At 51.7% G+C, this 25,082-nt stretch overlaps 1 protein-coding gene across 4 annotated transcripts in view; it reads left to right on the forward strand.

Moving 5' to 3' along the window:
• Sox13 (SRY-box transcription factor 13) overlaps positions 1-25,082 on the forward strand; it is a 45,788-nt gene that overhangs the window by 4,529 nt on the left and 16,177 nt on the right. The window contains exon 1 of one of the 4 annotated variants that reach the window (XM_085688224.2): positions 6,753-7,180. The exons of 2 other annotated variants lie outside the window; for them this stretch is intronic. In XM_085688224.2, the coding sequence (XP_085544350.2) occupies positions 7,053-7,180 (128 nt within the window). In that variant the 5' untranslated portion in view covers positions 6,753-7,052. Of the gene's footprint in view, positions 1-6,752; positions 7,181-25,082 lie in introns of those variants that run through there. One more of the 4 variants, XM_085688225.2, reaches the window with a different exon arrangement.

Consider the following 25,082-nt stretch of genomic DNA (forward strand, 5'->3'; position numbering starts at 1 on the left):
TGTGAGGCTGCCAGGTAGCTGTTGGCCTGAGCTACCCCAGTCCTTCCTGGGGACCCGGGTTCTTGCCTTTGTGGGGCTGATGCTGGCTCATATGCACTGAGGTTTCTTCCAGAGGTTTGGGGCGGCCTTTCTTGGGCTAAGTTTTCAAGAAGCCGATGTCATGGTGAGAGAGGACTCTAGAGCTCCTGTTCTGCCCTCCTACCCTCAGTTCCCTGGAGGGTGAAGCTCAGTGTTTGAAAAGGCCTCTGTGCCGGGAGGGCTGCCCCCTCGAAGGGGAGATACTTTCCTGTTTGCTTTAGAGGGCTTGCTCCTGCCTGAACTTACTGCCATTCTCACCCATTCTTAGTCCCCTTCCTGGAACATGAAAATGTCAACCAGGGTGGCTGTCACAATGCCTGTCACCAGACAGGGAACCAGCACCCACAATCTCCCGGATGCAAAGGCAGAAGGCAAGTTCTGAATGCTGGTTTTTGTCTGGTGCCCCTCTTCTTGAGTGTCTCTTCCTTTGTCTTTTGGAAGCCTTGGGTAGATTTGTCACTCGCTACTGTCCCCGAAGTGGGTATGTGTCACCATGCTTTCTTTCTCTTTCTCTTTTTCTTTTTCTTTTTCCTTTTTTGGTTTTTCGAGACAGGGTTTCTCTGTAGCTTTGGAGCCTATCCTGGAACTAGCTCTTGTAGACCAGGCTGGCCTCGAACTCACAGAGACCCACCTGCCTCTGTCTCCAGAGTGCTGGGATTTAAGGCGTGTGCCACCACCACCCAACCCACCAGGCGTTCTTAAAAGCCACAATTATCCTCCTAAGCTTGCCTGGTCTATGCCAAAAAGACCCGAGACCCCCTGCTCCTGCTCCTACAGAATTCAGAGTCTCATGGCCAAAGGTTGGCAAGAGGGTTTCCCAGCTTTAAGAAGACCTCTCTTCTTTTATGGCTTGACACCTTTGGGTTGGCCTGGAGGCTCCTAGGACTGTCAGGTTTTGATACTGTCAAGAGGGACCCCTATGTCCCAGAGAAGTAGCTAGATGGTGATCAGACCTTTAGACTGTGAGGAGAGGTGGTAGCTGCTTTCCCTGCTTCCCTCCAAGAACCAGCCTCAGCTTTAGCTGTGCAATGTGTGGCCTGGTATCCTGGTCCCCACCGGTGCTCCTGGGACCAGATCAGCTAGAAGAGCCCCAGATACTGAAGAGGCAGGGGCTTATGGAGTACAGGACAAGGAAGAAGTGGGGACAAGATCTCCAGCCGCTGCTTTTTTCCTAAGTAACATTCTTGAGCTAGGCCCTCTGGTCTCTTGGAAGCTGTCAAATCTGGAATTCCGTTCTCCAGATAGGAACCCACATCCCACCCCCACTCCCACTGGCCTTAGCAGGAAGCCTCCTAAACTGTCCATGGGGATGGGGCAGGGCTGGGGGAGGAGCATTAGTATCGCCCCCTTCGTTAGCCCCACAAAGCACAGGGTCCTAGGTAAGGAAGGTTCCAGTGTTCTGGCTTGAGAGAAGAAAGGGGAAGGGGCAGCCAGGGCGCTCCACAGGCGCCTGGCCCCTGGTGTTTGGGTCCGGAATCCCCGCCAGGCTTGGCTCCCTGGGGACCCGCCCCAAGGCGGCCGGCCCGTCCTCCAAGTACCCCGCCTCCTGCCTGTGGAACCGGCCGGGCGGAGAACCGGTTCCTGTGGGCCGCCCCGCCCCTCGGCAGGACAAGGGGTCGGCGCCTGCGCAGAGTTGGGGCTGAGGCAGGTGCCCTGGGGTTCAGGTGTGACAAGTGGACCGAACAGCTGATGGGGAGTGGGCAGCCACAGTATCTGGGTGACCCTCCTGAGGCCAACCGCCTTTGCTGACTTCTTTTTAAAAATTGTGACTCATTAATGAATGCTTTTTCTGTGCTGGGGAAGGACCTTGCTTGACTATGCTTGGCAAACAGACTAGCACTGAGCCACATACTCAGTCATTACCAGTCTCTAAAAGTAGCATTGACTGGGCAGTTACTTTTGTTACCAGGGTGAAAAAAGGATTTAAGATATATCTAGATTTGCCAGTGAGACAGAGAAAGGAATGGATGTTTCCATGGGTGACCTAGAGGAGTTAGGTGCTAAAAGGAACTTCCTACCAGGGGGAGTGACCTTTACAGGACAAAGGACCTGGGAGACTGGGCCAGGCCATCGTCTGACAGCCCAGAGGCCCCGGAACACTCAACAGCACTGGCTGAGGAACTCCCCAGTTCTCCAGCTTTGGTCTTTGTGCAGGGACGCAAGGCCAGATAAGTCTGGTCCTCAGTGCAGGTTTTCTGTGACTCGAACCATCCCTCCCAACTCCCAGCTCTGCTAAAGGAGTCTGAAGCTTATTCAACCAAGCCAGGGAGGCCTGGGTGCTCAGCCTGTGTCTTGAGGGGTGGGGTAGGGTGGGGAAGGTAGGAAGAAAGGATAAAGGCTGGCAGGAAGCCTGTGTGCAGGTACAGTGGGGCTCTGGGAGCAGGTGGGTGTTGGGTGGGACAGGCCTAGGAAGTATTGAAAACAGAGGTGGGGGTCTGCCATTCCGTGGCTCAAGGAGCCCTCTCCTCTTTCTTTGAGTGGAGGGGAAAGGGGTTAGTGTTCAGTTTACAGAGAGGCAGGACGGCTCAGTGAAACACAGTCTGGGGAGAGTTGGGACATCACTGTGACTTTCATGTAGTACTTCTCTTCCTTTCTGTCTCTGCCTCTCTCTGTGCATGTGTATTTGCATGCGTGTATGTGTGTGTGTGCACTCGTGTGCGGTCAGAGAACAACTTCCAGGAGTCAGTTCTTTCCGCCATGCCGGTTCCAGGGCTTGAACTCAGGTCAGCAGGCCTGACGGGAAGCACCTTCACCTGCCGAGCCGCTTCACTTGCTCTTGCCTTCATTCTTCTCTGTTCTGTGAGGTTTCCCTGGTCTCTGATCAGACCCAGATTGGAGGGCGACTTTGACTACGTGTACACGTGAAGTTGGGGGAGACCAGAGTTGAGGGGAGGGCTTGTGTTCAAGTGTGGTGCATTTGGCTGTTTAGAAAGGGTCTGTGGACTTCTGCCTACGTGGACGTGGGAGTAGGACTCTTGATGCCCAGTCAAGGCTGATTCGGCTTGGAGCGCTTAGATGGGGCCCCAACACAGTCAAAGAGTGGAAAGCAAGAAGGGATCTTGCTCGCCCACGTGACTCCAACACATGGGTCTTGGCATCAAAGCCCTCCTGCCTTTCCCCATCAGAACTCGCCCATCTGTGTCCTTCCCGGGGAGCGGTCCACTGTGCTGGGGTCTCTAAGGAGATGACTGCCTGGTCAGATGTGATCCGTCTAGGCACACGGAGTGGTTGCATCTTCACAGGTCACACCATAAGGCATTAACCTGGACGCCAGCTGGGGCCTCATTAATTCAAAGATGATATTAAACGGGGCTGAGGCTGGGGTGGGACTGGCTTTACTGTGTGTGATAATACGTAGGGACAGGAGGGAGCCTTCCATTCTAGTAGAGCTTGGGCACAGTGTCATACCAGGAGACTGAATGCCCAGTCTTGTCTCTCCCAGGCAGCATAGGGACGGCATTGCCAGCCAAGCTGGCATGAAATGCTTGTGTCGCTTGCCCATCTTTTGCTGCCCTCCCCAAACCCAACAACAGTGTCAACTTGGGAGATTGTGTTTGACTGGAGCTTCTGGGCTGCCAGGACCAGGCAGGTGCTGGCAGGGGCTGCGGAGCCCCATGCAGGGGTCGGGCCACCAGTGCCAGCACTTCAGGATAAACAAGGCCGCTAGCAGGCTGGGGGAGGGCGGCCACGGAAGGCAGGAGTGGAGAACAGGTGTCTCAGGAGCTGCTGACACAAAGGGCCTCTTGTCCCATCCTCCCGCCTTAAGGGGCAGCCCCCTCCCTCGCTGGTGCCTGCCCGGAGTCCAGTGACCAGGTCAGCTGAGGTGCTGTCTCTCAGCCTGTGTTTATGCTTGCTTAAGACAGATCCTGCAGGTACACCCCAGGAGGAAGGGGACCTGCCTCTACATAATCCCATTGCCCAGATGTCTCTATGGGCCTGAGTCTCCCCCTGCTGTGGCAGTGAGCCCAAGAGGATTTAGGAGGTGAGAAGAATGTACCTGGAGCTTGGCAGGGGACTGGATGTAGTGAGGGTCAGGAGTGGGGATTCCCCAGAAATCCATGGGGGGGCTGGAGAGCTAGTGTGACAACACCCCCTCCCCGCCTCCTTTCTCCTTCACCAGAGACCTTTACTGACCTTTACTGCTGGCTCTGTTCTAGGGCCTGGGCAGATAGTGCCAGCAGTCTGGAAGGCTCTGCTGCCAGGCTAAGTCTTGTTTCCTCCACTGTAAAATGGGGGTGATAACGGTAGTGTCCTTCTCAGGCTCTGACGGTGCACCTGTGGAGAGGTGTGAACCACCCTGTCATACGTTAGGAGAAGCCTGCTGTTGTTGCTGGCCTTGGGAGAGTATCTGCAGGAGCCTGGGAATGAAACAGGAAACTGGTAATTACAATCTAGTTAAGTCCTATACAGCTGGGCTGCCCAGGGTTTGTCCATAGGATGCCTCTTGTGGGTAACTGACTCTTCCAGGAATGCTAGGGAAGGGCTTGTAAGGGGGTGGGGGTGGCCTTTCAAAGGGGTTCTGAGTGAAGTGTAGGCGTTTGCTGCTCAGGAATGTAGACAAGGCTCTTCTGACAAGGCCGGCCAGCCCGTGAGCCAGAGCACAGAGGGTGAGTTATGGTGTACCTAGAGTGCTGGGTAGGGAGGTTGACAGCTGAAGGGTGTCCTAGGCCATCCTGAAGGCGTGTGAGAAGTTAGGGTGCACCCCGGGCTCGGCTCCTCCAGGTCAGGCACCAGTTTCTGTCCCCTCGACATCCTTTGTCCCCCAGCTCTGTGTTGTGGTAACACCTTGGCTCACTCGGGGTTAGTGTTCAGTTTACATAGAGGCAGGATGGCTTAGTGAAACACCCGGTGCGGGGGTGGGGTGGGGTGGGGGAGTGGGTGGGTTGGGTGGGGGGAGCGGTCAGAACATTTTATACTTTTAGGTTTTGAGTATTGGTTTTAGGCTATTTACCTAGAGCCTTTTTTTTTTTTTTTTACGCTTGCCTCTTCTTTATCAATAACCCAGGGTTGTGGTATTTCCCACACAGGGTTTGCATGAGGACAGAGAGGGAGCGTGGCCAGGTGTTCGGTGCCCGGTGGGTGAGGGTACTCCCTAAGGTAGGGTTGCAGCATGACCTTGTCATGGCTGTGACAAGGAAACAATGGTCTGTGTCTCCTCTTCGGCTTTCTAGAGCTGGTGGGCCAGGCTGGGAGGTCCAGGACCCCTGGCTTCGTTGAGGGCTCTGCCACATCTGCAGGACTGAATGGAGAGGCCTCTTCTCACGAGTGGATGTCACTAGGCAGCAGGCTCTGCATGGGGCTGCCCGGAGCTGCCCCTGTGCCTTTCTCACTGGGGAGGAGCTCCCTGGCATCACCCTTATAGTTGTATGTGTTAGGGGTGGGGTATGGGACTATGGGCACCCTGGTCTCGCCCCTGCGGCTCAGGGCCTGCCACGGAGTCTCTTGGATTTTTACTTTGAAAGGCTGGCAGTGAGACGGCCTGGGTGTGTATAGAACTTTCTGGGCTCCAGAGGCTCCACCCCAGTGGGAAAGGACAGGCCCAGGCAGGACCTGATACCCGAAGTTGCCTATCCATGGAGCAGGCCATCCATCATCCATTCTGTCTGGATGACAGGACCCTTTGGGTCTCCTAACAGCTGCAGATAGCCCATCCTGGACATCTGGAAGGGCATGTGCTAGGCAGGGACCACTGTTCCTTCCCTTGCCCCTGTCGCTTGTCACTGTGGCTGAGTCCTTTTCTCTTCCTCCCGAGTTATGTTTCTTAGGTGTCCACAGGGTGAACAGAGACCAAGGAGACAGTTGTGTTGAGGGTGAATGCTGGGGACTAGGGCTGGGATACACACTGCTCGGGGGACACATGGCCAGTTGGTGAAGATGGCTTTGTCGGCATTCCGAACGCTGCACCAGCAAGCAAGAGAAGAGGAAGGCACAGTAGGGAGCCCTGGTCTTTCCCTGGGCCTTGTTCATATTTAATGCAACGTGAGTACAGCCAGTACAGGGAACTCACATTTGCAGCTGGCGTCCAAACACTTAGGTTTATCTCTCGCTGGTCCTGTCTGTCTTTCACTGCTGCCTTCCTCTCCGTCCGCATTACAGAGTGCTGACGCTCAGCCTCTCCCACCATAATGGGGTCAGGGCACCCTCGGTCTGTACTCAGCAGGTAGTCAATAAATGTGACATGAAGCAGAATGACAAGGAGCAAAGCACATAGGATTCCCGTGGCCTGGCTAGTGCCCATGCAGGAAGGCTTCATGGTGAGGGGTGTCACCCTACAAGAGAGGGTGTCAGAGGCAGAGGTGAGCCAGTGGGAACCGGTTTCTCTGGAAGTGACTGGCCTAAGGGAGCCTTTTTCTCCTCGGCCTCACAGGGACTGAGTGTTGAGCTTGAGAGTCACAGAAAGGAAGAGGCCTTTGGTTTTGTTTTTCAGACTGAGTCTGTTAATAGCAATTTATTGCATCCGGGTCTCCAGCCAAGCACATTCTGTTCTCCAGTGCTGGGGGAAGACACTTGGACATGGCAAGGCTAGACAGGAAGGAGGAAGGGATCAACAGTTGTGATTGACGATGGTGTCTTGGGCTATGGAGGCGCCAGCTTCACCACAGGCTAGCTTGAGCCTGGCCCGCGTAGGGAGGGAAGTAGGGTGGGCAGCTCCGTCCTGCACCCCGTGCCTGACGGACCTTGGACTTGAGCTGTTTGTCAAACGGAGTTTGGGCTGTGACGCTGACCAGGCCTGTAGTATATTCCTTGAGTACTCTGGAAAGACCCCTATAAGGAAAAGGAGGGCAGTCATGTACGAGAACGTCCAGAAGAGGGGGAGCAGACAAGATGGCCACCCCCGAGGAAAGAATGGTGCTTGAGCAAAACACCCCCTTTTTGCAATGCGCTGAGGTAGTGGAATTTCAGTCGGTGGCTGCAAGATCAGGCTGGAGATAGAGGTCTGTGGGCGCCTGGGCTGTGTGTGTGTGCAGACTGGCATGTGGGGGTCCAGGATGGAGGAAGCAGGGCTGGCATCCGGGGTGCCCCTTCCTCCCAGCTGCTTCCCAGGGCACACCACTGGTCCCCACTCCTGGAGGCAAGTCCCCCACCTCTCTCCTTCTCTCAGGTAAGCGAACTTTATTTTTTTCCTCATTTCTCTGTCATGCTCACTCCAGACAGTCCCCACACTTTCTTCGAGGTCATCCCCAGAAGCCGTGATTTCAAACTCCTATGGGGAACCTGAGCTCAGGGAAGGTAGAGCCTGATTCCCAGAGCTCTGCTCGTGGCTTTGGTTTGGGGAGAGCGGTGGCTTTCGTGCACCTCCGCTGTATCCCAAGCATGGTGCCACTTGGTGGTTGTCGAAGGTCAGGTTCACTTTCTCCGTGAGCACACACTGTGTTAGGCCATAGGATCCTGCACATGGTTTCTGCCTGTGAGGTTTGGCCCTATCGGTCGGGACAGCTAGTGGCCTCTTGGCAGTGAGGCCAGTTGCTCATCCTCCATTCTCTGAACTGACTGACAGCCATCCATCTCAGAGTCCAAGGCTCCTGCCAGGGGCTCACAGAAAGACAGACACAGCTCACACAACTCATGGCACCCAGGCTTCACTGCACACGGAACTCAGCACATCAGCACACGTGGGGCACCGTTGGGCCATGCATTATGAGGACCAGTCAAGAGACTCGGGAGGGAGCCCTGCGGGGTCAGAACAGAAGCAGCGGGCATTGACGTAGACTGCAGTTAGACAGAGCCCACCCAGTTCAGCCAAACCTTGGATCCAGTCACAATACTGGGATGTTGACAATGGGGAAACAGAGGGTGTTTCAGAGACTTTCAGAATGGGTGGCTGCTTCATTCAGGCTGAAGTGTCTCTTATTGTCCCGTGAAAATTCCCAGCAGTCTCTGTTCTTTTCCTTTCCATTTGAAGCCATTGTTGCTGCCTGCTCTTTGTGCTGAATGACTGGTGACTGAGGGGCCTTGCCTTGCCTTGCCAAGGCTAGTGGCTCTAGGGTGTGGGGCTCAGGCTATCAGTGTGGGAGCCATGTTGCTCTAACCATCTGCCTGACCCATGCTGCCCATTACTTTTTTTGGATGCCCCCCACCTTACGCAAGACTCCTGCCTGTTTGGGCTTCCTGATGAAGGGGCAGTTGGTGTTCCAGGCCAATCTCTATATGTTCTTTTTAGAAGGCAACAGTGTGGTAGTCAGTGTTTGCGAGACAGGGTCTCCTGTAGCCCTGGCTCGTAGTTGAGGATGAACCCAGCAGGTGTGTGTTACCGTGCCCTGCCTGGTTTGAGGTATATTTTGAAATGAATGACATTCCCATAAACTTTACCAAGACTTCATTATGGAAGGATTGAGTGGGATGGGAGAGCAGGCAACCAGGCTCAGCCCTCTCAGTGGGATCTGAGGAAGTTGTGTGTGTTGGGGGAGGGGGGCTGTAGCCTTCCCAGTATTCCTGGAGAGAGAGACTGAGTGAGAGGCCATGTCAGACCTGGGTTTGTGTCCTGACTCTGCTCCTTCGGAACTATGATTTCTGGCAGATATTGGAATGCCCCTCCCCTTGAAATTCAAGGACAAATTTATTAGATGTTTAAAGAAAAAAAAATTCTGGGCAGGCAAGCTGTGAATCTCAGCAGCTTCTTGGAGGAGGAGGAGGAGGAGGAAAGTAGAGAAGGGAAGGGAACCATACGATTTGAGTGAGGCCGGCACAGAGGTCAGCTTAGCCACATGGCTGACAAGCAACCACACGGCAGGGAGGGCCGCTTTCGAGAAAATGTAAGGGACGCCAAAGAACCAGAGAAACCTTTCTCACAACGGAAACAGAAGAAAGGAAATGTTAACAGTTTTTTTGAGGGATTCAGAAAAGCAGGCCGACTGTGGAAGCTGTTTCCTTAGAGCAGAGTTTTCTCACAGTAGGAAAAGGAATGATGAAAGATAAGAGGATTCAGTGCAGTGCTGTGTGTGTTCTTGTTTTCACTGTGGCCAGCGTGGAAGCGGCTGGCCACTGAGACCTGTCCTGGGCAGGGATAGAACTGTCCTCAGCCCTCACAAGGTGCCAGCCGGTGCTCCAAGCAGGCTCTCTGGAAGATCTAGTAAAAGAAGAGTGCCAGGCATGGTGGGCACAGACTCTGGCGCCTAGAATGCCTCCCTCAGCTTTCCACAGCCTTCTTCCTTTGGACCCGGGAAGCAGATGCACCATACGTCTTGGTTCGATTCTCCTATGCCTCAGTGTTTTTTTTTAAGTCCTGGCCACCAGTGCAGGCGTGGAGAGGGGTCACAAGAAGGTGTATGTGAGAGGCGCCTAGGATGGAGCCTGGCCTGGAGGGATCTCGTCTAGGTTTTGATGCTGTTAACTGGCTGCTGTGATCACTGTTGTCAGTGACCATTTCACCCAGAGAAAACCAAGGTGGGAACTGCTGTCCTAGGCGCCCTGCAGCTGGACGAGGGCATGGGCTCTGAAAGAATAAACGTACAGGGTAGGTGTGACAGAAGTGATAGCTCGGCTCAGAGGCCATTGCCTTTCCTGTCTCCTCTAAACTAAAGATGGTAGTTCTCACCAGACAGAACCAACGGAGGCCTGGAACTCCCCCACATAAATGCTGGAAGCGGGGCTGTGCGTTTTCATAATTTATAATAGCCTTTAGCTGACCTTTGGACCTTGTTGCTGGACGCTGCAGGAGACTGACAGGAAGTGAAGGCTGCAAGGCTATATGGATCTGCTTCCTCCTTGGACCATGGCGGCAGGGACATGTCTTGATGGGTCACTGTCCCTGCTACCTGCAGATTCCACGGATGGCAAGGGGTTAATGGGGCCTGGAGAGACCATAAGAAGTAGCCCCTTCACAGAGGGCCTGGTCTGTGGTTTGGGATTTGGAGTCAGACTGACCCAAGGTTACATCCTCCTCCCTCCTCTTAGCTTCGATTTCCTAGTCTGTGAAATGTGTCTGGCTCGCAAGCCAGCCTTGTTAAAGAATCCAGTGATGTCCAAGCCACCGAGGATGGCTATGAATGGGGACAGACACAAAACCATAAGCTTACTTAACGTCATGGGGTATTGTTGATTCTTTCGTTTGTGTTTGTAAATCGGTTGTGGACTTTGTAGATGACAAGACAGTGTAAAAAGGTTGAACACCAGCCAGGCGGTGGTGGCACATGCCTTCAGTCCTAGCACTCGGGAGGCAGAGGCGGGTGGATCTCTGAGTTCTCTGCCAGCCTGGTCTACAGAGTGAGTTCCAGGATGGCCAGGGGGACACAGAGAAACCTTATCTCCAAAAACCAGGAAAAAAAAATAAGTTTAACACGTTGTTTAGTTTGAGGTCACCGAGTCGATGAGTGTCTGCTGAGTCCTTTCCCCATGTGGCCTCCTTTGGGCTGCACTCTCATGGTGGAAGGTAGGACCTTAGCATACTATCTGTCCCCACCTCCTCCCCCACTTTGCATTAAAGGCCTGAGCCCTCCTCACCTATAATTTCATCAGCGGGAGAAGTCATAACTGACACTCTGTGCAAATGTCCTGGCGATGTGCACCAGACCCTGACCGGCCAGGTCACGTCTAATGTATCAAGTTCATGGACTGATCACTGAGGCCCTGGGCAGCAAAGGGTGTTTTGACTCCTTTTGTGTGGAGGGGAAAGCTGAGGCCTGGAGACCTTCGGAAGCTCAGCCAGACTTGCACAGGGCTGGGGGTGGGGCTCGCATCTGGGCAGGCTCCCTCTAGTACACTCTGAACCCTCACTCCACCCTTCCAGGCTTCTGCAGTTATTGTCCTCGGCCATGTAGGCAGATCTGCTAGGGCGGATAGTCTCCAGCCGGGAGGTAGAGGGTTAAATTCTTCTCAGTGCAGAGCTGGGCACTTCCAGTGACCCCATCATTGACCCCCTGCCCTCCCCTGGGTCAGGTCTGCAGACGGTGGAGGAAGGGAAGCCACGGTGGAGGAAGGGAAGCCACTGGAGGAGCCTCAGTGGTCGGATGGATCAGAGATCCCCAGAATAGTCATCCTTCTCTTTCATCAGACAGGGGTGAATGAAGATGCTGGTGGCTTTTCAGTCAGCACAGGAGGTCCCTGGGGCCCGTGGGGTGGGCTGCCATCTGAGGGACCTGCACTCTTAATTAACCACAGCAAACTCTGTGATGTATTCTTTGTTGTGAGAGAATAGTGGTTTTTGTCAGTAAAATACTAGGATTAAAAAAAATCAGAAAATGGGACTGGAGAGATAGCTCAGCAGTTCAGAGCACTGGTTGCTCTTCCAGAGGACCTGGGTTAAGTTCCCAGCAACCACATGGTAGCTCGCAGCCATCTATAATAGGACCCAGTGGCCTCTCTGCCATGCGGGCATGCGTTCAAGGGCAGCGCTCATGTACAGAAAATACAAAAGTAAATCTTTAAAACAATCAGAAAATTAAGTGTCAGATGGGACTTTGGGGCCGGTTTGTCACTATTGAGAAGGAAAAAGATACCCAGGTGGTCAACTGAAGCCAACAACCATGACCTCAAGTGAGTTATTCCCTGAAGATTGGAATGGCAGTGGTCCTGCCCTCCCCAGGGGCTCCTCGGCACAGGGCAGCTGCTGTGACACTCACTACTCCGTCCTGTGTCCTGGGTAGATGGTGGGACATCTGGAAGTAACCTTATTTCACAGCCCAGAGTGTATAGAAAATACAGCAGGCTGTTCTGGAAACCAGGGGTCAGTCTAGCTCCAAATGGCCACCCTGGAGGGACCCCTGAAGAAGGGATTTCCAGGAAGGACAGCTTTGAGAGAAGACTAAGTATCGTTCTCTCTCCTAGGCGTCCTGCCTCCCAGCTGCAGAATCTAAGTACACCTTGTGTTGCAGGTGGGTGCCTTTCATCTCAGAGACTGTGGGGAAAGACCTTGATGGCAGAGCGGGGCTCACACTATCTGGCTCTGGCCGTTTCTAGACTCTTCAATTAGTGACTTTAATTATGGCCTTGCCAGCAGCCAGGTTGCCCTTTTGACGCTCCATCTCATGCTAGTCACCAGTCTGTGGGGCTGTCGCTTTCTTGTCTTAGCTTCTGTGTGGATTAAAGGTGTCTGAAGTACAGTTAATGAACAGTTTCTAGCTGATTTTGTGTGTGTGGGGGTACTAGGTATGGAACCCAGAGCCTCAATACATGCTAGCTAAGTACCCTATCACTGAACTGCAGCTCTGGACTTGTCTCTGAGCCAGGGTGGTGTCTCACACCTATAACCCTAGCACTTGAGAAGCTGAGGCAGGAGGATTAACATGACTCTCATGTCAGCCTGAGGTACAGTACAAATTGAGGCTCCGTCTCAACAAAGCAAACAATGTGTGTTAAAATATACATAGCATCAAATTTACCGATACACCATTGTAAAATGTGGTTAAAGGGTATTCTCTACCTTTATGCTGTTATATGACAGTCACCAATCCCCCCTACCCCGCAGCAGGTCACTCTACCCTGAAACGGGCTCCTATCCAGTGCCCAGAATGCTATCCTTTTCTCTGTGTTCCCAGTCCCTCACCAGTGAAAACATACAGTGGTTGTCCCCTACGTCTGGTCTTTTTCACTTAGCATGTTTCGTGGTTCATTCATGTTGCAGCGTGTCATTTCCTTCCTTTTTAAGGCAAAGAATCCATTGTATCTATAAACTGCATATTGTTGGTTTGTTTCCGTCTTTTGGTTGTCATAGTGTTGTTGCGAGTCTAGAGGTAGAGCTTACTTTCGGTTCTTGGGGCTGTATATTCCTGACCCGTGGGATGGCTGTGCCGGGCCACATGGCAATTCTGTGTCCGGTCTTTTGGAGGAGCCACCTTGCTGTTCTCCACAACATCCTTGTTTTGTGCTTCACATCCTAGCTGATACTTACTTCCATCTAAAAAAAAAAAAAAAAAAAAAAAACTCGTCTGAGGGCTGAGGATATGGTTGAGTGCTTGCTACACTAGCGTGAAGACTTAATTCCAAATTCCAGCGCCTTTGTAAACAGCCATGGATTGCTTGCTGTACGTTCCTGTGCACACACAGACACACCCGCTCCAGGTGGGTGGATAGTGCGGAGACAGGACTGCTGGTCTGCTGGTGTTTACTGGCCGCCAGCCTAGCTCCAGAGTCAGTGAGAGCCCCTTGTCTCACAGTGAAGGCAGAGACAGAGTGGGATACGATGTCTTCCTCTTAAGTGAATATCTTAAGACACAGATACTGCTCTTTTTACTAGAAGCTTTCTGGCCTTGGGCCTGGTTCCTGGCTCTGGTCATGGCCTCCATCCTCTCAATCGAGGCTCCTTGCTATGTTGTCATAGGAGGAGGCCGGTGAGGTCCCCTGTTGGTGCTCTTGCTTCCCACCTGCCGCAGTGCGGAACAGCCGACTCAGCAGAACAGTGATCCTGGGGTTTAGGGAGTCACGGTCTTGTGGGTGGTGTGAGAGGATATGGGGTACAGGGTGGAAGATGTACAGCCATTAAAAATGGCTGCCCTAAGTACTCTGAAGGCCTGGTGAATGCTGAGAAAACACTTTGCCACTGGGCTGCATTCCTGTCCCTTGGATTTTGAAATAGGGTCTTAAGGTATATAGCTCAGCCTGGCCTTGAACTCACTGTGTAGCCTTCGCTGGCTTTGAGATCCTCCTGCCTCAGCCTCACGGGTGCTGGGATTACAAGCACTTGTCCCCACACCCAACTCAAAGAATATTTGGCCTTTAGCGGCACAGAGATTCCCTTGGTAGCAAATTCACGGGAGAAATAGGGGAACTTTTTTGTTTCCAGCTCAGTGATGAGAACCGGGATTGGAAAGAGCACCAATGGGCACTGATGATCAGGGAGCGGCCACCTCCAGACTGCTGTGAGCTGGGTGACTTCACAGTTTCTGTCTAAAGTTTTTGGAGATTTTCTACAGAGTACACATTCCTTTTACAGTAAGAGAGAGAGAGAGAGAGAGAGAGAGAGAGAGAGAGAGAGAGAGCGCAAACAAGCAAGCAAGCAAGAAAGAATGAATGAAAGAATGGAAGAAAGATAGAAAGTGATCACACCCATTCACGAGACCCAATGCTGTAGAGAGTTTGGGGGTGAACGGGAGGCTTTAGAGAGGGTAGGGTACCCTCTCTAAAGGGCATGGAGGAGAGTTTGGAAACCAAAGTATTGATATGTGTGAGGGAGAAGGGGGCCAGAGCAACCCTGTGCTCCTCGTTTGCCAGGAAGATGTTGTGATTACAAGTGGGGCTTTGAACCCCCTGTCCCTGCAAGAGCTGTGAGTGTGCCACAGCAAGCTCCCCACATGTACCGCTCTGGTCTCTGGGAGCGAGTGCCGCGTGGGCCAGAGAACCTGAGTCTTTCCTGCCGGGTTTGCTGTGAGCTTCCTGAGCCAGGGAGCAGCGCTGGGCAGGCAAGCATGAGTGGGGCTGGTTCAGGTTTCCCATGACAGCTCTCAGGGGCCACAGTGGGCTTTGGAGAAGGGCCGCATCGCCAGCCTCTGAATTCAGCCTCTTAGGTGCCATTGGCTGCGACTTTTGCCTCCTTATATCTGGTGTCCTCATCAGTAAGAGAGATGATTAATCGTAGGGCTGATGGATGACGGGACGGAGCTGAAGCTGACACTCCGTGTTGTTAGTCAGTTCCTGTTTCCAGATCACCAGGCCGGGCTGCCTGGGCTCAGGTCTCCCCAGTGAGAAATGGAGGTTAACAATAGTGCCTACCTCAGACGATATGAGTAGGAGTAAAACCAGTTTGGATAAGGCTAGGCATGAAGTAAACAACCAAGAAAGATTAGCTATAGTTGGGGGTCCTTAGCCACACGCACCAGGGTGGCTCAACCGCTCCCCGTAGCTTGTCTGATGTCACCACTGTTCTGGTGGAACCTCCACCCCAGCCTCTGGTGTCCGTATACCCAGAGTCTGGAATGTTCTGGTGGAAGCTCCACCTCAAGCCCCCTCCCTCATCTCTCCCCAAACCCTGCCACATCTCAGAAAGCCCGCCAAATGATGACCCCTCCCCCAGAGACGCTCAAGACCGCTCCCACAGGGTGCTTAAGCTGCCCCCCACAAAACAGACAGGTGGTTTCTGGTACCTCTTCCCTGTGCCCTCTCTGGGGGCTGGAAAGTCACCCAGGAGCATTTTAGCCATTAAACCTGGGCCTTTTCTAATTCGGTCTGATGGATCTGATTTGGATTGTGGTGGCTGTGGCCATCCGTGGAGAGGTTTATGGGGTACAGGAACTTTTCAACCACTCCAAGTCTTTCTTGGTGCTGCCCTCGACAGCACCTTGCCCACTGGTCGTCTCAGCCCTTTGCCAAGTTGTGGTTGCTGCCTCCATTTCCAAAGAGAGTTGGTGAGTGAAGCCGAGGCTGGGGCAGGACAGACTTCCGGAAAGGCTGGCCACTGCTTGTCGAATGCTTTGGTGGATTAGAGACTTGAGGCTGCCTCCTCTTTGCTTGCCTTCCCCTTTGAAAGGGAGCCAAAGCCAATTGAAAACAATACCTATAAAATTAAAGGTCACACATGAGGAGTGACACCCGAGCTTGGACTCTGGCCTGCACACAGGCACCCACACGCACATGCATGTACCTACATGAACATTCACTCACATGTATACACACGTGTGTACACATACCACACACATACAAACAGTGCAGCGCGTGTTGGGGGGGGTACTGTGAAAATAAAAAGAAATGTTGATCTTGTAACTATCCCTGGAGTAGATAATGGGAGAGGACATGCAGCCTCTGCAGAGAAAATGGACAGAACGCTCTTCACTGGTAAATGAACACTATATGAGCAAAAGCTGCTGAACGGGGGCGTCTGCAGAACTTGGTTTTTGGGGAGATGGTGACAGTTAGGTTTACTTGAGGCATAGGTAGCATCCCATCTAGAATCCTGGGATGGGGAAGAGAGGCCACAGTTAAACAGACTTGAGTGGGTTACTGCTGCCAGGATTGGTGACTGAGCCATGCTGGCCACCTACTTTGTCCTTAGTGTTTGCTCAAGCTGGAGAGCTAGATGCTTGAGTCCCTAGGGAAGCCCTCATACCTGACAAGGTAAATTTCCCATGGCGGAATAGATAGGTGGTCCCGCCTGACTTGCTATGACAACCTTCCTGTCCACAGTGCCTGTGGCTTTCTTGGTGATGAGCATCAACTGGCGTCTTCATTTTTTGAGTTATGGTTACCCATCTTGATTGCTGATCTGTTTCTTTGCTGTTGCAGTGGGATGGCTGCAGGCAGCAGACTGAGAGGAACCAGGAGAAGGAAGAATCAGTCCCCTTTCCCAGCCTGCAGGGGCCCTAGGGATGCTGTGTGGAGGTGCCAATCAGGAAACAGGGTGTGGTCTCATGAGGTGTGGAGGCTGGTGTATAAATGCCTTTAAAGAATACCTTCAGAGTATTCTGAAGCTGCTAGAGCTAAAGCTCTGAGCCCCCAGAGATGCACACTTCATCCAATTCACTCATTCAACCAACCGGCTGGCCAACCAACCAACCAACCACCCAGTGCTAAGTGTCGTTCTGTCTTCTGCAGACTTGTGCTAAGCCCTTTAGATTACAGTAACTTGGTAACTCCCCAGCCAGCCTGCAAGAAGGTAGTGTCAGAACGTTAGTGTCAGAAGTGTAGAGAGAGACAGTCTCAATGGTCGCCAAGCAAGTTGGGCGGTTCCCTGATCCTGCCCTCAAGCCTCCAAGCCTATCTGATTGCTGTGGTTATAGTCATTATAGTCAACTGGTTAGGAACTGGGCTTCGTCTTTATTATCTCATTTACTACATAAAACCCTGTGTGTGTGCGCGCGTGTGCGCGTGTGTGCATGTGTGTGTGTCTATCATCACATTTACAGATAAAGGAAATAACAGGCTTAGAGAGTTAATAAGTCAGCTGCTAAGAAAGTGCTTAACTTTGGATGCAGGACTAAGAGGATAGGAGCTAGATCTCACCTGAAGGCCTCTTCCCTAGGGACTAGCTTTCTTGATACCAGAAAGGCACCATGCAAGCTTCCAAAGGAAGGAAGCAGCCGACAGCTCTATCCAGCTACAATGCCTGTGAACCACAGCAACAACCAGCACAGCACAAGACACCTTAAGGCTGCAGTAGAGGCACCCACATACCTTGGCAGTAACCGATGGCTCTGTAATTGGTCTTAAGGTGGTTCGACGAGAGAGAAATCATGCCTGGTACTAGAAATCTAGATAACGACTTGGGTCTAGTGAAGCCATGGGTCTTGAAAGTAGCCTACAACCTCCACCCTACCACACCCTAATTACATCCTAAAAGTGTTGTTCACACCCCTTAGCAAGGAAACTTCTCCTTGCAACAGATGGAAGCCGTTAAAGGAAACTGCAGCTGGTCAAAATGCAGAGTTGTGGTGCGCTCAGGCCCATGGGATCCATCCACAGCACAACTACACCCAAGGCTCAGGGATCGTTGCAGAAGAGAGAGTGGAAAGGTTGTTAGAGCCAGAGGAAGAGGAAGCTTACTGTAAGGTTGTGTCTCCCAGGTACTTCAGAAGCCACACCCATGTAATCTCACAAATGTGGCTGCCCAAATGTGAACTGGGCCTGGACAACACCAATAGACATGCTGATATGGGGTGGGGGTGCTCGTGAGGCCTCAGTTCTACTCACAGAACTATAGACTGAAGAACGCTGACAACAGGAGAAATAGTCTTCCCCAGGGAAGAGCACACCCATTGGTTATCCACTTCCAAATGGTCAGCCTTGAAAACGGTTTACATCCAGGTCACCCTATACAGACTGAGTAGGGTGTGATTATTTAAAAGTGCATTTAAAGCCGGGGTGGTGGTGCACACCTTTAATCCCAGCACTCTAGAGGCAGAGGCAGGGAGATTTCGGCGAGTTTGAGGCCAGCCTGCTCTACAGAGTGAGTTCCAGGACAGTCAGGCTAGGTTAGAGGGACACTGTCTCTAAAAAAAAAAAAAAAAAAGGGCTCACAATGGGGGAGGGGTACACTTGCAGTAAGAGCAGCTGCCACAGTGTTCAAGAGGACTCCTACCACACCCATCCTATCAATAATAGATATGATAAAGCTAAAAGAACAGGTTAAACAGCAAAGTGAAAAATGGAGACAAGAGAAGAGATGGCTCAGCGGTTAAGAGCATTCTGTGTGCTTCCAGAGGACCCAGATTCATTCCCAGCAACCATGCTGCTGTGCTCTGCTTAACTCTAGTCCCGGAATATCCAGCACCCTCTTCTGGCCTCTTTGAGTATCAGGCACACACATACACAGACATACATGTAGGCAAAACATGCATGTATGTCAAATAAAAGTTAAGGGGTTGGAGAGGTGGCTTAGCAGTTAAGATGACTGCTCTTCCAGAGGACCCCCAGCCTGACAGACATCTTACAACTGTCTGTACCTCCAGTTCCAGGGCATCCTGACACCCTCACACAGACATGCAGGCAAAATACCAGTGCATATAAAAGTAAAAATAAAATAAAAGCTAAGAAGGGGGAGGGTACTGAGGTTTCAGCCCTCTTTGCATGTCTGCAAAGCCACTATTTCACCTAACACCGCCTACGATTTTGAAAAGAGAAACAGCTTAGTCGGCAGAGCCTAGCCTATCACTAAGCTGAAGCCCCATGCTGCCCAGCCCAGACATGGTAGGAGGTCTGTGTAGCAAGGTTGAAATTCCTCTTGCAGACTGTCTCAACCATCTTCCTCATCTGTGACCATCCTCTGATCCTCATCTCTTTGTTCTTGAGATTGGCATGCCACTGCCTTTCACACTGGTGGGCACCAGAGGGAGATGGTATTCTGAGGAGCTGGTGAGTTCTGAAGAGATGTGTCATCCCAGGGAGGGTGGGTGCAATAGTCCATGCTCCTTGCAGTAACTGGTCCAGATAAGTAGAGCCTTCTGCCTACTTGGGCTTCCTTCACAAGCCAGTATCCCCAGTGTGGGTATTTGAGGACCCACCTTGTGTAGTACTTGTCAGAGAGGTGCTAGTTGTTGCAGACGCCAAAAGGACATTTAGGACATCAGTAGGACATCGGTTCTGGGGGCACACACGTGTAATAGCAGCTGCTAGGGAGGCAGGAGGATCGAGGCCAACCTGAGATCCTATCTCAGAAATATCAAGGGACCGGGGAGGGGGGGTGTAGAGAGGGACAGCTAAAATTAAGGGCTATTTGAGGAGTAGTGTATAAACCTATTGCAGTAGAAGTTTCTTAAAATATATACATAAATGAGCCAGGCGATGGTAGCACACGCCTTTAATCCCCAACACTCGGGAGGCAGAGGCTGGTGTATCTCTGTGAGTTCCAGGCCAGCCTGGTCTACAAAGTGAATTCCAGATAGACTCCAAAGCTACAGAGAAACCTGGTCTTGAAAAACCAAAAAAAGAAAAACAAAAACAAAAACAAAAAACCCCAACATCCATCTATCTATCTATCTATCATCTATCTATCTATCTATTATCTATCTATCTACATAAATGAAAAAAATCTAAATAGAATCATGGAATAATGGGAAGACACATCCCAACTAGATATCTCTTGCCACCAAATGAAACCGTCAAGGTCAGGAATGGGTTACATCTAATTGAGTTGTTGGCCAAAGAGACCCCATGGAAACCCCCAGACAACCCACACTATTGCCAAGGCTATTGCTTGTTCTCTGCGAAGTGACGGTAAGGTGCTGCTGCTGAAGACAGCACTTACATAGCTCACCGAAGAGAGAGGTCTAGCTGGTGCCTATCTAGAGCTTACATCCCTACTGACTACAAACCTTTAAAATAGTGACCTGCTGAAAGCTTGCGCTGGTGCAATAGTGGCACAGAAGTTGTGGGAGTAACCAACCACTGTCTGATTGGATCCCGTGCCCCACGCTGCGTGGGTCACCAAGACCCCGAGACCAGATAGGCCATGGAGCCAAGGGAAGCCAAATCCTGCTCTTCTCCTAAATGAACAGTTCAAATAAGATGACTTCTAATGACATTCCGCTATGTTCAGATCAGTGCTTTGCTCGGCCATCCTCAGAGAATCTCCTGCAGTAAATGAAAACATACAGGCACCCCCAACTGGACAGTCTGCAGAGAGTAAGAGACCTTGGAACACTCAGTCCTAAATAGGATGTCTCCATCAAATCCCTCCCCTTGGAGCTCAGAGAACCCTGTGGAAGAGGAGACAGAGATGGTGAGAGCCAGTGGGGATGGAAGATGCCAAGGAGAGAAGACCTTCTAGACACAACAGGACTGATAAATTCAGGGAGACCGAAGAGGACTCCCGCATAGTGGGCAGGGGGGGGGGGGCTTCCTCCCAGACCCAGGATTAGGCACAAACCTCACCCAAACACCTGTTTGCACAGAGAGATCCTTTATTAAGCAGGGAAGAAAAGTTAAAGCGGCTGCTTTCTGACTCAGGCAGCAAATGACCTTGCAGGTATGATTTTTAAGAGGAGGAAAAGGGGAGGTCTGTGTTAGAATGAATGGGCCCGGATGCGGTGGTAAAGGAGATAGGGGATGAGGAAGAAGGAGAAGGAGACAAGAGAAAGGGGGCAGGGGTATTTGTCCCAGAGGAACAAAGGATTGTTCTTGGATAGAGAGGAGACAGACATGCCACACAGGCAAACGGTGGTATATAAAGGCAAAGGGGGAAACCCCGTGTTAGGATGAGGTATTTAATTTTAATTTTTTTTAACTTTTTAAAGATGTTTAATTTTAACGGGGGGCTTGTTTATTAGGTGAACCAAAGGGGGCTTCTGATTGTTGAACTTTGGTAGTCAGCCTCAGGAGGAGGAAGTGGCCACGTAAGGATTTGACCTTGGTTGCTAGCTTTAGGTGTGTAATCTAATTTAGCAAGACAGCGGGGATAGAGAGAAAGGCAAGGTTTGTCAGAGCCGTGCTCGAGTGGGCCAGTGCCCCTGCAGAGACTGGCAGCCTGCCCAAGGCTTGCACAGGTCTAACCCATCTGCGGTCCTAGTGCTGAGACGGGAAGGAGACACAGCCCGCATCCCTCACTCAGAACCTGTCTCCAGTTGATGACGGCCTGAGAAGGAAAAACTCGTCTTCTCCAACTGAGTCTCACTGTGTATACAAACCATACTTAGGGGCAACCCTGTGTCCAGCCAGATGCCTGACACAAAATGAACTTAATGTTTGTTGTTGTTGCTGACCTTATAGCTCGTTTGCTTACATATTATGGTTTCTGATTCTGTGCTTTTATGAGATTTCTGTGTATGCAAATATTTTTCTCTGTGTCTCTTTGTGTTTCTTATGCTTTTTCTTTGACTTTTTGTTTTCTGTCTGTTTTGTCCTATTGTGGTTTGTTTTTATTTTATTATTTTTTAGGTGCCTGATTGTTTTTTGATGATAGATAGATAGAGAGATAGAGAGATAGATAGGGTGTGGGTTTGGGAAGACAGGAGAATCTAGGAGGAATTTGGGGAGGGGAAATTGATCAGAATATATTGTGCAGAAAAATCTATTTTCAATTTTAAAAAAATAGCACAAATCTAAACTTAAAAAAAAAATAGGTCAAGGACGGGGAGGGACGCTACTGCTTAATGAGAGAACTCATAGTGACAGACTAGCATGCCTGAAACCCTGGGTTCCATCCTTAGCATTGTGGGGGCGTGGGGCATGCAGATGGAAGTCGACTTTAGTAGACTGTGAGGTGGAGCCAAAGGAACCTATGTGACGAAGCCAGACTCTCGACTTTGCTTGTCTACCACCTAAGGGTGGTGGGGCAGGTTCAGGGAGCAAGATCGTTACTTCCTTTTTAAAAGCCCATCCCTGTCAGTTTTGAGACCTCAGTAGGATAGGTGTATCAGTTCCCTTTTGTCATTTCATTCCTTGCAGGGCCAGGGCTGGAGTGCAGAGCCTCGCCCCTGCAAGGCCAGCGCCCTGTTGATGTGCTCCAGAGGTTGGGGTAGAGGCGAGAGCACAGAACTCTGTCCTGCTGCGCTCTGGCCGCTTGGGAGCTGCCAGCCCCCTACCAGATCACTAAACATAAAAAGAGATCATCACTTTGGAGAGTGCAAGGGTTTTAGGAGTCATATGCCTGGAGACTAGTGAAGGCTAAGTATGTATCTGTGATTCCAAGGAATGGAGTGGGAAGTCCATCTTCCTTCTGTTACTCCTCTGTCCCAAACCATATGTGGCCAGGTTTATTTTTTAATTAATTAATTAATTTATTTATTGAGACAGGGTTTCTCTGTGTAACTTTTGGAGTCTTGTCCTGGAACTCACTCTGTAGACTGGGTTGGCCTTGAACTTAAAAAGATCCTCCTGCCTCTCTGCCTCCCAGTACTGGGGGGATTAAAGGTGCGTGCCACCAACGGTTTCTTGAAGGGTACATCAATCACCCTTGTAAACACAAAGCAAGCATTAGACTCTTTGTATACAGGAAGAAGCAGAGAGGGTTTTGTTGTTTTGAAAGGGGGTCTCATACAGCCCAGGCTAGCCTGGGACTTCTGATCCTTCCGCTCCTTTTCCAAAGTGCTGGGATTGCAGGTATGTGCCACCATGCTATAGGTTTTGAGAAATAGTTTCTCCTCCCAGTTCGCAAAGCTGCCTTGGTTTCTTTTGACCACTTTTTCCTCCGTCAGAACTCAGTCAAGAACTGACCTTGTGAACTGAGAACACAGTGGTCAGTTTGCCTTGGTTGGGCTAAAACATAGGGGTAGTGGATGATAGCTGGGCATCAACCAGTGAGTGCACAATGTAGGCTCGGCCGCGATGAGAATGACCTCAGATATCCCACCTCTGTCAGACAGGGTGCACCAGCCATCGGCTTCTGTAGTTTCTCTCAAGGAAGAGACAGTGGAGCACACAGTGCTCGCAGCTGAGGGGATGCTATTCTGGGACCTCTTACATTTTGCTTCTCCTTCCTTTGGTTAATGCCCAGGTCTGTCCCTTATGGGGTTGTGACAGGGTCGGCCTGTCCCTGCTGCAGTGGCCTGGAAGTCTTCCCTTTCTGGGAGACAAGGATGGTCCAGTTACATTCCTGGCACTGTTGGGAAGGAACATGCCTGGAGACACCGTCAGTTCTCCATGGAAGACCTCTTGGGGACACGTCATAGTGTGAACTCCAGCAGCGCCTCAGAGTTGTCCCCTTCCCGAGTCACCCTCTGTCCTGACAACGCCTCTGAGGCTGGAAGGCCAAGTGGGGTGGGGGTAGACCATCTCAGCTACTGTTTCTTCTACACCACTGCTTTCCAGTGTACTCTTGGGGGCTCATATCTCTGAGTGCCAGGGGCAAAAGCTCAGTGCTGAATGGTTCTAGGCTAGAGACACTTATTTGCAGGAGGCCGCCACCTCTCCCAGGCTAGGGACAGGAACTGGAATCTCCCTGACCCTCCATCTGCCCAGGTGGATGGATACCGCTTTGGCCAGCGAGGGGGTAGCGGTCAGTTCAGGGGCTGGAATATTGGCTCTTGTTACCCAGCTGAGACTTAGACCAGCCACAGCTGGATCCCATCCGCCACAGACTGCAAGGGGTGAGGGGACCTTCAGGAAAGCTTCGTCCTCAGCCTGTGGCCAGCCCAGCTCCCAGCTCTGAGTAAACACAGAGATAGGATCGGGTGGAGCCAGGAAGGGTGGCAGGGTGCGGCCTGTGGGAAGAATGACAGGATGTGGCACGGGGCACCATTCTGGGCACCCACGCCTTGGGACTATTGTTCAGGGCAGCCTGAGGCTCTCAACTCTCTGGGGTTTCAGAGGAAGTGCAATTCCCTCTGGGACCGGTGCCTGCCCCACCCATGCTGCATGGATCTCGTTCCCTGGCCATGATGCCCTTGGCACCAGCCACTCTGACAGGTTGTGGGAAGGGGCAGCGGTGGAAGTTGGCTGTGCCAAGGGGCCATCCTCGGAAGGTCTTCCTGTGCCCCAGGACTGAGTCATAGTCATGCTGTGATAACTGGAATCTTCTCTACATCTAGACGAGTCGGGGGCCGGAGCTGTGGTTATGGAGGAGGAAGAACTCAGAGGGAGGAGGACTTTCTTTGATTCCCATTCAGCTGAGTCTGTCATTGAGTGATTAGAAGAGGAAGTGACTGATGGTTTGTTTGGGGTAGAAAGGGGCTGGCGCAAGATGGGGAAGCCAGCTTATGGGGAGAACAGGACAGGATCCATCTCGTGTATTGGCAGCCTTCTGCCTCTAGTCCTCCTCCTTGGAGGGGCTTCTCCGTGCTTTTATCCAGACACTGGATTCAAAGTCTTGTGCACCAGTTCAGAGTCTCAGTGCGATAAAGCTAAGAAGGAAGGAGTGTAGTAGAAGACCCCCCTCCCCCCGTGAGGTGGGCTCCCTAGGAGAGGGGAGGGTGGAAAAAGGGTGCGATGATAAATAAAAAAGGCGAAGTGGGTGCCTTTTGGTGGGCCCTGCCAAGGTATGCCACTAAGCAAACATGGCCCGCGCTGCAGAATTAGTGCCAGAGGTTTATTGGTGGGGGTGGAGGGGGAAGCAAGAGAGTGAACGGTTGTGTGGGAGTCAGGACATGATAGAGGCAGGCAAACAGGGAGAACAGGGAAGAGAAAAGAGGAAGAAGGCAAGAGAGCCACCTGTACCTGGTGGGCACTTTTAAGGGGGGTACACATGTCACATAACAGCCCTAGCTATCCTGGAACTCGCTCTGTAAACCAGGCTGGCCTCAGACTCACAGAGATCCCCCTGCCTCTGCCCTCCAAGTGCCAGGATTAAAGGCATGCACCTGTTCAGCCTCCTTGCTGGTGGAAGGTCCGCTGCGGTCCTTGCTGGTGGTAGTTCTGAAGCAGGGCTGTCCCAATAGTGTGATGCTGGACAAGAGGGAGGGCGGATAACATGGGTTAGCATCCATTGTGCTTGTGGACTGCCATGGGTTTATGACTCTTCACTAGGACTTGGGGTTGTAGAATAGGGTGGAGCTGGGGGAGCCCATAATTGTCTCCTGCACACTTTGGGCTTCTGGGCATCTAGAGAGAGGGAAATCTCCTGAGAAGGTGTAGCATGTGCTTTGCAAGGAAGGAATATAGGAAGTTGGTAGGGTCTTTAGTCCCTGGAAAAGGGGCTTAAGAAGGGAGGCTCCTAGAGGGTCTTTAAATCCAAAGACTGAGGAAAAGGTTTCTTATCAGTTGGGGGTAGG

The sequence above is a fragment of the Myodes glareolus genome, chromosome 5 (assembly GCF_982192425.1).
Source record: "Myodes glareolus chromosome 5, mMyoGla1.1, whole genome shotgun sequence".
NCBI lineage: Eukaryota > Metazoa > Chordata > Mammalia > Rodentia > Cricetidae > Myodes > Myodes glareolus.